Below are 10,622 nucleotides of genomic sequence, written 5' to 3'. Positions count from 1 at the left end.
AATGCCTTTACCCATGCCCAATTCCCCTGGGCTTCTGTTGATGGTGAAATGAAATTATTCTTTTCTCCTGTACTATAAATGTTGCTCCTGCTATGGATATTGACTTATTCTGAGGTCTGTTTCCAGGCCAAAGCTTTGCTTTTTTGGTGTACTGCAGCAGTTCTCAAACCCTGACAACCTCTTTGACAAAGAGCCACCAATGACTTTCAGCCACCAATGCCAACCTCTCCTGCTCCCGCAAATACATCTGTTAAGAAAAGAAATGCTATCAGCAGGACAACAGGTGGCATATTGCAGCCAATCTAGAAAGGTTATAATAAGACAGAGGGAGTGTGTATGAGAGAGAGGAGAGGAAAAATGGAAAAGAGGGGGAAGGAAAATCCAGTTTCAAACATTTTTTCCACTATTGCTCTTACACGGTGCTGGAATAAAGGTCTGATGACTTTGCAGAACTGGGGCAGGGTACTGCACTGGAAAAGCATTTGCCCATTGTACTCTGCTCTGTTTGCTCAGAAGGAATTCAGAAGGGATTTGCTTTCTCTTGTTTCATGAGCCCCACGCTTTTGCACTGACCAAAGTGCGTACGCACCAGCTGGCCACGTCCATCACCACCACTGGGTGGGAGAATTCCTGATTATACTTAGATCCCTCAGACCCTACTCTGTCACTAGCAGAGAAGCTCTGCTTGCGCACCACTTCCGAAATGCAGCCAGCCAGGAGTGCCGCACACTTTTCTTGAAGAAGCTGGATGCCTTCTGGATCAAACATGAATGACCTGCTGAAGGTGTCCCTGGTGCACATCCTCACCCTGGCAGCCCTCAGCTTGGCTGAGATGCTCCTGAAAGGTTTGTTTGGAGAGGTTTATGCCCTGCTCTTCTACTTCTGCCACTTGCCGAAGGAGGTTTTGAAAAGGGGAAGGTGTCTTTGTTCATGGTGGGGTGAGTGTTGCTGCATTGCTCCCAGAAAAAAAAAAGAGCTGCTTTCAGTGATTCATACTTTACTGCATTTAGGAGGATAGCAGTGAAAATATTATCATATTTGTGTCTGGAATGGAAGGTTCTTTGTCTATGAAAAGCACGTAATCTTTTGTAATGGGCAGGGGAGATCTTTGGGTTCAGGCTGGATGGGAAATACATTTCTCATGTCAAAGGGAGCTCAGAAGTTTCAATGACTGGTAGCACCCACTGCTGCACAGCCTAAGATTTGTTCGGCATGCCAGTGTATGCTCATAACTATATAAATCTTCAAAAGAAGTAAATAGCTATGTTGTCTTTACAAAGCATATATATAAAAATACAAATATGCATGGTTTACAGAGCATATAACATAAAAGTCTTTATACCTTCTCCCTACCTTGTGTGCATGTGTGCACATGGACACACGCATATATACTTTTAGCCAACAAAAGAACTGGGAAAAAAAATCTCTTCAGAAGAGTCTTTGAGGTACAAAGTGCAACAGTGGCACATACCATGTGGCAATCCTGTAGGAAAACATTTTTTACTGCATTGTGATTGTCCAGAACCATTCAAAGCATACCAGAAACTTTGCCACTTCAGGAAAGCAAAGCAGTATCTTAAGGAGGTTGCCAGTATTCACGTATTAGGTCAACACTGCTGCTCTTTGTAGGGCTATGCTTTTACAATTGTCAGTCAGGTTGTTCTCAAAATGGGACAAAAAAGAGGTAATCTTCTTTATAAAATCCTTTTAAAATAAAAATGTTAATATACTCCTAAGGCACTAAAATAAGTTGTTGAGCCCGACTCTGTTTGAATGCTGTGGTAAGACAAGATTGGAGAGACAAGAAAACCAAAGAGGACAGGGATAGATTGTTTTTTATCTGGTGTCACAGTGCAATGAACAGATATGTATCCTTTTCTAGAACATCACAGGTGGCTGAACTGGCTTGTTCCCCAAGAGAGGCTGAAACGTGACTACAGTCCAGTGGTGTCCTATAGAGGTTTTGCAACATTAGCTGGAAACACAACTGATCAGTTTTTGACCAGAGGAACTGCGGTTTTTTCAGGGGCTGGCTCTGGTTTCTGCTTTGTTTTGTTTGCCTAGCGTGTGATTTCAAAAGTGTGAATCCAAATCCAAGCCAAGCAATTTGGAAGCTTCTGGTGGGCCTGGGATAGGAGGGCATTTGGCTTTCTCATGGCCTCATGACCAGCCTTGGGTCATTTTACTATCTCGGGAAACTACAGCTGACATCCAGAAAAAGGGCACCTGCGTGGCCTTACACATATGTAAGTTAATTGATTTTCAATGTTATTTAAAGCCACAGGGCTACCTAAAACTGTCATAAAGGCACAATGGATGTGAGTGAAAGGCCTGGCTACATTTGTATGGGTTGACAGATATGTTCATACATTATTCAGATTTTATTTTCCCATGCTAAAATCTGGTAATACGGGCATCATAATTTTCAGTTTATTTCCAGAGAAAACTCAGGCTAATACCAGCACATGAGCTACTTGGACGGCTTTTAGAAGCAAACACCATCTCAGCCATTCTGTGGGCTTTGTTGCCACCTCACAACAAAATGGAAGCATTCTCCGCTGCTCATTGTCTCCACACTCATGCCCTCTACCCCCTCACCCTGGCTGTGGCAGCACTATCTTCACTTCCCTGCTGGCCCAGAACTTGGTTTTAATATCAGAAAGGTAAAAAGGAGTGACACATCACTGTTGTTGGACAGTTGCTCTTTGAGGATGTAGAATTTGGGGAGGCAGCTGTAAAACTGTTCCTTTTCCTTTTGCCATAGTGCTGTCAATTTGGACAGTATTTTCTGTCAGTATGAGGCTTGATTCTGCCCAAAGAGCTGTGTGCTGGCTTTCAGAAAGTGCCAGATCAGACTAGGTGTAGGCAATATTCTGTCATCCATTGAATTAAAGAGACAACATAAAGGTATTTCCCTGTTTCTAGAGGATTTATTTAATATGTAAAACTGACAGGTCTTATTTTCTTACTGTGACAACAGTTATAAAAGTGGTTGCTTTGAATTATCATTACTCTAAAAATTTACATTTCTCAGGGTTAGAAAAACATCCTCCCAGAGATCAAGGCATGTGGACAACAGCAATAAAAACATACTATATAAAATTAGATTTTAAAACTCTGGGGTTAATGCCATCAAAACCCAATAAACTCTGTCATGAAATAGCAACATCCCTTTTGGAGTAGACAGGATAGCCATCAGTTGAATTTATTCTCCTAAGACAACCTTCAGTAGCAGGAAAATGTAGGCTTTATGGAAATCTTCCATTTGATTTCACTGGCATGGGATTCATCTGGGGTGTAATACAGATGATTATTTCTAATTAATATAGCCCAAAATGATCCAATAAATTGAAGTGTGATACGATTTAAAAAAGTGATCTTAAAAATGAATCTGTCTTGGACTTGCTTTAATTAAAGTTTAATTAATACAATCTTTAACGATAACTTAGCTATAGTTTTGAGATTTATGTAAGTATAGACATTACCAATGATGCAATCTGAAGTCATATAATCTAGAAATATTGAGGCAGGTTTGTTCTAATGAAATGTCAAATGCATTAAGATTTTTACATAAACCTGATAGTGGAAGCTAGTCCTTTTTTACCTCTAGCTTCATTCTGGCAGAACTCCAAATACATTCTAATTTTGACTCTCATGTAAACTGAAAAAGAATTAAGGTACAGACTTTCTATTATTCTCAGTCACTGAGTGTCTTCTATTTTTCCCTTTCCTTAGGGAGGGATTGGTAAAATTGATACAGTTTATTTTTTTGGCATGAATTTGAATCTTCTTGTGCAAAGGAGGGCCAGCAGATACAGAGCAATTGGGATTTTCCTGTGAAAAGACAAACAGTGGGTCAGATACTGCTACTGTGAGTGAGGAACGGGAGGACTTCTGCATCCACTACATGTTTTCAAGGTGGTATTTCAGGAATGTGATATGAAATTAGTTTATCTCAGCACAGTTGTCAATGAAATCCACTCCAACAAATATTGGATGTGTGTCCCTTACAGTCATAGATTAAAAGCCATTCAAGTGTCTTTGGAGGAAATGGCTGCAATGCATACCATGCACAAGAAAAGTGATTCTCTAGGCTTATATTTTGATCCCTTCCAGCTGTGATTCAGGTCTTTTACCAGAGTGATGGCAAATGTTTCTTACTATACATTCAAGTAATGTATGACAACAGGCCTATGATAATAAGCATCAGACTTCTAACCTTCATGCTACTTGATAAGAAAAGGTGAGAAAGAGAATGTGTGCTAGGCATGATACAAATCTGAATATCCTGGAAGACCCTTATGAACCTGATTTTGAAAAATGTAGTACTATACAACAGGTTTGTTTGTTTGTTTGCTTGTTTGCTTGTTTTAAAAGATAAATAGTTGAGTGGAACAAATTCTGTAATAAGCCTAAATGTCATGAATTTTGCATTAGGGAGGCACTGTGCCCACTCCAGGGGCAGGTCAGCTTGGCTTCGGTTTGTGCGCTGCTCATTCCACTTCCAGCCTATGTAAAGCCACCCTTGTAGCAGGGGGACAGTTTCACCTGTGCCCTTGCAGTATGCCATCTAGTGGTGTGAACTTTGTGGGAGAGGAGGGTTAGAGGCATAGGGTGCATTGGGCTTGTTGGAGTTTGGTTTGCTCTGTTTGCTACGGAGACACCACAAAGGAAAATGCCATTGAAGGACCCTGCAGGGACATGGCTGCCTCCACCAAATATATCTGACAGGCTGTGTCCTCTCTTCGAGGGGACACCATAAGCTTTCTCATTTTCTCTTCCTTCACACAGCTCCCTTGATCAGCACTCCTCTGGAAACAGTGGATGCGCTGGTAGAGGATGTTGCCAAGTTTGTCTGTGTAGTGGAGTCGTATCCTGAGCCGGAGATTACATGGACACGCAACAGCATTCCCATCAGGTAGGGAGCAGCCCCAGCCCACTCCAGTATCTCCTGCCAAAATTAACAGTGCTTTTCTTCATGATAAAGGAGATATATGAAAATATCAAAATGGGTCCGTAGCAGGGAAGAGAGTGAGAGGCTGTAATTATATAGGAATCTGTGTTCCTTCGTGAGTGATAAGAATACCTGGAGGGTGCTCCTACGCCTTCACACACTTGAGCTTGTAGACAGTTGGTTTCTGCTGCAAGCTATGTAAGGAATTTGCTCTCCAACTTCAGACAACTAAATCTGCTCTGTTCCTCAGTTTACCTTTGACAAAGAAGGAGGATGCTGGCTAATATTTAAAAGAAACTTTGCCAGACTTGTTGCCTGAGTGTCTCAATGTGCTTGAAAACTTTGCATGGAAGGAGCTGTGCCGTGCCGTTCTTGTTTGCTTCTAGTTTTGTATATGACCATGGAAAACTGGCTTCTCATTGTTATGCACTGTCAGATATTAAGCATCAGGCATCAAGATAGTGATATGAAGAAGGCAACCTTGGAAATGTGTTATGGAAGTTGTTACCTTTGCTTTTGCTCGATTGCTGTAGACAGGCTTCTGCAAAAAAAAACTGTACTTGATCTTCCAACTCTGAAATCACATTCCATCTGTCATGTGGCTTCACATCAGTTTCTCATTCAGATTGCTGTTAGTGACCCACTCTGTACAGGAAAATTACAGCACAACCTTTGCGCCTGTTCTCCACAGGAGATGTCCATGTTAGGCACATGGTCACCTGAAGCATGACTCTCACTGTTGGAGTCAAGCATCCAAAGAAGCTCCTGATGAACCGAGCCAATGGGTCAACTCCCTTGACGTATTTTCTTGGGAGAGTCCAAACAAGCCAGCAGCAGAAGGAGGTCTTACTGCTTGGAAGACCATTTTAGAATAGGGGAAAAGCTGAAATTTACATGTATACATTCTGGCCTCCAGAAATACCTTTTTTTCATTGCCTGCAACTTCAGCAAAACCCTGGTCCTAGTTGTCTGACTCTGGCTTTGTTGGAGGATGGAGTTCTGAACTTTCATGGATGTTATTTCCAAATCAGGTCACCTTTCTCCTAATTTCTTCCCCATCAGTTACATCATGCGTGAAAATCAAAGTTGGGAGAGAGAGTCATTCATGCAGGACCATGACTTTCCCTCCCCATGGTCTTTAAAATGTGGTTCTAAGGTAATATGAAAGGCAGATCATTTCTCACCTCCATCTCCTCTTCTGGAAGCTCAACACACCTTTCTAAAAGCCATCCCACTCTCTCTGAAACACGCTGCCTTTTTAACAACATTGTCCAAATAAGGAAAATACAGATCAAAAAATCTTTGCTGGAAAGGACAGAGAGCTCAGGTGCCTCATTCTTTTAGTGAGGCTGCTGGAGCAACATTAATAGCAGCAATTATTTCACATTCACAAAGCTGTGTGGCATTAATATTCAGTGTTGCTGGATAGAAAAACTCAGAACCAAGAGGGGGAAATAGATAAGATGAATATATTTCTGTTATTTTCCAGGAACTCAGATGGAAGTATTTGCACAATGGAAAAGGATCAGATTAGTGGATTTTCTTTTCCTGAAAAAAATGCCCAAATAAATATATTTTTGTGTCTTTATGTGTGCATGTGTCAAACTTCAAAGGGTCTAGTTATTGCAAGCAATAAATATAAGTTATTTTATGTACAAAATTTTCTTCTCTTGCCAAGGTTCCAGCACCCTGAACATACAGCTAAGCTAATCTGCAAAACAAAAGAGTATGTAAATATTCATCTTCAGTGGGAATAGGACAGGGCAGAGACTCATGTCAGCACTAGTCCTCTGGATGTGCCTTTCCTTTTGGCATCAAAACTTGTGCAAGTATACCTGCAGGTGCCCTGTGCTGAGCAAAATGGTTACATGCCCCGCCTACCAGGACAGGGCTGCCCACAATGAGCCTTCCTCAGGGAAAGAAGAGAATAGTATCAGCCCATCTTTTACTCTATGGATGACTACAAGGAGCTCTTTCTTCCCATGGTGAAAAAGAGGAGGGAGATAAAAGACTGAAAGGCTGTTGAAAGGAAATACATGCCTGTAACATGGTAAATGGCACATTGAGATTACTTAGTGATTGTTAACAGTAAAAGACAAAACAGGGCATGCTTAGATATCAGGTATTTGTGATATCTTGAGAGACAATCCTCAGGTTATAACCCTTTTGCTACTGTCAGAATCAAAGTCCAATTGCATGAAAGTGGTTCCGAAAAGCATCAATGAAGGTGTGAAAATCAAACATGGGGGAATTTATGAATTGCTATGCAAATCTTGTTTGCCTGAAGTTTTGTTATACTTTTGCAGTTTTGCAATGAAAATCGGGAGATCAGCCCTCCAATTTCTCACCAGCTTTCTTTCTGCTTTCCTTTGCTCTCACACGGGTACAAACCGCATCACTTCACGCCCCTCGCTCCCACTCCCCACCCCTGCTCAATTGGTCTTTGTACCACATACTTTGTTACAATATCCCGTATATTTGTAGCTTCAACTTCAGGGCTTTTACTGACTTCTCTGAAGTCTCCAGGTTAAAGCCTGCTGTCATTAAACTGTAGGTATCTCTGAATCCTCTAACCTTCAGATGACTTCAGCACATTTATTTGCTTGTTTGCTGGTTTGGTTTTTTTTTCCCCAGGAAACAGACAAAACCACTTTTGGATGTAGACAAAAAAGTACATGGGTTTTGGTTTGCATCATTTATTCACAATTGTAAAAATTGTCTCTTTAGTGAACTAAACATTTATTTATTTTTTTTTATAATCTGAAGAAGGTTTCTTTAGACAACTTCAGACAGTTCTAGCTCCTATATAAACAGTCGTTCCCTTGCTTTGAGCAATTGTATCTAAAACAGGACCCAGCTGGAAAAGATTATTTGTGCTCACGCCTGTCCTTGGTTAGTCAGAAACTCAAATATGATACCTAATTACTTTACCAATATCTGGATGGAGGAATAATTGCCATCACACTAGTGGCAGTCAGGAACTGTGTGGTCTAGTGAAAACCTAACCAAATCTGAAGACCCAACTCAGTATTTTCAGAGTCAGGCATCCAAAAATAAAAGGAAAAAAAAGTAAATATAAAAGGTAAAACTTATTTCCATGTGCAGTGCAGTCAGTGGTCTGCAGATACAAATGCAATGCTCCTTCTCCATCTCTGGCTGTCCTCCCACCCCTGATGATCTGCGCCGTGCCTTGCAGACTCTTCGACACACGGTACAGCATACAGAGGAATGGGCAGCTCCTGACCATTCTGAGCGTGGAGGACAGTGATGATGGGGTGTACTGCTGCACAGCAGATAACGGGGTCGGAGCAGCTGCGCAAAGCTGTGGGGCTCTCCAAGTGAAAATGCGTAAGTGGGTATGCAATTTCTTCCTTACACTGTGTAAGTGTTTAATTGAATGCCTGAGCAGATCCCCAGGTATGGCTCCTGGGCATCTGTGTTCAGGGCAGGCTCATTCTTGTGAGGCTGTGTGCGGACCCTTGAGGCAGAGATGGCATATTGGATCATATCTTAATACAGTTGTGATTATTCTCATCGAGTAACACACGCTTGTGCTAGGATCAGAGGTTAAAGAAAATAAATTTAAGAATGCCCTTTTTGCAAAACTTTGTAAAGGAGGTGCAATTTGATAGATTACACCTCTGTGGCAATATTGCATAAATCTCTTGTGAATTTAAACATAAGATTTCACTAATCAGATTTATGCCTGAGGATGACAAAATCAAGAAAATGATGTTCAGATGCTCTTAATAGCAGTGTTGAAACATCTGAAGCAGCACAGTGTAAATCTCTTCATCCTACATGGAAGGCAGGGGTATATACATGCTGTACTCAGTGAAGCTGAACTCACATAGCTGCAATTAATTACACAAACACTTTAAAGGGCAGTATTTAAAGGGCTAAAGCGTCTGTCTGTAGGAAAGGATTTGTATGCACTAATAAGCATGACCCTTAAGGTGTGGCAATTCTGGAGCTCTACAGCATCCCAGTCACTTGCAGGTGGGTGCCAGGAGGTGATGCTCTCTGAAACTTGTTTTATTGCTGGTTCAGTATCATGCAAAGGAATCAAAATGTCAGATCTCCCATAATACTTAGATGATGGTCTTTCTAACTCCTAGTTCAGAGTTGTCTAGGCTGTGTTCTTCTTTGGGTAAAATAAATTTAAATATATTGTTTTTTAACTTCAAGGGAGTTTAACTGATTTTTTTCTTTGAGGAGCCTTTCTCCTTTTCACTAGCATAGCTATAAATCCTTTGATTAGGGATATTAATTGAGATTGCATGCCCTTCTTGTTCAGCTAGAGGCAAGCCTGGGTTAAAATTGTTTTTAACAGTTTAAATCTGGGTTTAAAGCTCAGGTCCAGATTTGAGCCTTCACACAAGACAGTGTTTATGCAATGAAGAATGTCAAAACCTGGAATGCAAACATTCTTCAATACTGAAAATACTCTTATCTGAATCTGGATTTCAGCCCAGACCCTATTTCAAATGGCTGTCAAACTCCACTTGGGAAAACAAATGCCCATGCAAGTTTGCTGTTTTTGCACCCATAAACTGAAATGGAATGCTGTGCTGAAGAAAGTGTTTTATTTCCAAGGCAGCTCATGACCAAATAAGACTGCTCTGTCTTTCAGAAATGTGCAGAAAACCAGCAGAATTTTTGTTGTCTTTTCTGAGTTTGTCCTGTCCTAGTATCTCTTAGCTTCATTTCAACTTTAATTTTTGACTTTTAAAATTTTAGGACCCAAAATAACCCGACCACCTATAAATGTGGAAATAATAGAAGGGTTAAAGGCTGTTCTTCCATGCACTACAATGGGGAATCCAAAACCTTCTGTTTCATGGGTCAAAGGAGAAACAGTTGTAAAGGTGAGTAAAGTGTGATTTTTTAAGTAATGCTAATTATTTGCTGTGTTAAAATGTTAGTATTGGTTATAGTATTTTTAAATTCTAGTAGTCAGGAAGCAAACATTTGGGAAATCTGGGGCTTATCTCATAAACAGCTGCATCTGCAAGAATTCTGCATACAAATGAAATATTCTCTGTGTATCTATATTTTATGTTATATATCCGTTATTGCTGCTAAGTGTGGCCAAATGCTGCTGAATGCACTTGTCAGTGTTCTCATAAACAAGAGCTCCTTTGAAGCTATAATTCACTGATCTGCAAAAACAGTGATGGATGAGTATGTCAGGACAATCCTAAGCAAGAAGAACTGGATCCAGATTCTTCAGTTGTAGGACAATACAAATAATGTTCATGCATGTAAACATAATCTTTTTAAACAGATATCGGATGTTGCTTGTGTGCAGCCTGCATGTACAGCCCTCACCTCAAATGCTTATTCCTCTGGCAGGAGAACGCTCGCATTGCTGTCCTCGATTCAGGGAGTTTAAGGATACACAATGTTCAGCGAGAAGATGCAGGACAATATCGTTGTGTAGCCAAGAACAGTCTGGGCACAGCCTACTCGAAACCTGCAACTGTGGTAGTGGAAGGTGAGTAATCCTTTTACCAGGCTCCAGCTTCATGTGCCAGCTCCTTGTCCATATCTGTTCAACTTTAATTAACCTGAAGTATCACACGGATGCCAACAAAATGTCCTAGGGTGTGACCTAAAAGGAGGAAAGGGGAGAGGGAGAGGGGGGGGGAGGGGAGGAGAGGAGTGG

At 41.0% G+C, this 10,622-nt stretch overlaps 1 protein-coding gene across 1 annotated transcript in view; it reads left to right on the top strand.

Annotated features, from left to right (window-relative positions):
• Positions 1 to 766: 766 nt before the first annotated feature.
• Positions 767 to 10,622, top strand: part of LOC103808968 (muscle, skeletal receptor tyrosine protein kinase-like) — a 31,580-nt gene continuing 21,724 nt past the window's right edge. Inside the window, exons 1-5 of the mRNA XM_009081778.1 lie at positions 767 to 845; positions 4,792 to 4,918; positions 8,151 to 8,302; positions 9,695 to 9,822; positions 10,310 to 10,451. Of these exons, the coding sequence (XP_009080026.1) occupies positions 767 to 845; positions 4,792 to 4,918; positions 8,151 to 8,302; positions 9,695 to 9,822; positions 10,310 to 10,451 (628 nt within the window). The remainder of the gene's footprint in view (positions 846 to 4,791; positions 4,919 to 8,150; positions 8,303 to 9,694; positions 9,823 to 10,309; positions 10,452 to 10,622) is intronic.

This window comes from Acanthisitta chloris, unplaced genomic scaffold, assembly GCF_000695815.1.
Source record: "Acanthisitta chloris isolate BGI_N310 unplaced genomic scaffold, ASM69581v1 scaffold32439, whole genome shotgun sequence".
Lineage (NCBI taxonomy): Eukaryota > Metazoa > Chordata > Aves > Passeriformes > Acanthisittidae > Acanthisitta > Acanthisitta chloris.
This window is presented reverse-complemented; position numbering and strand designations above follow the sequence as displayed.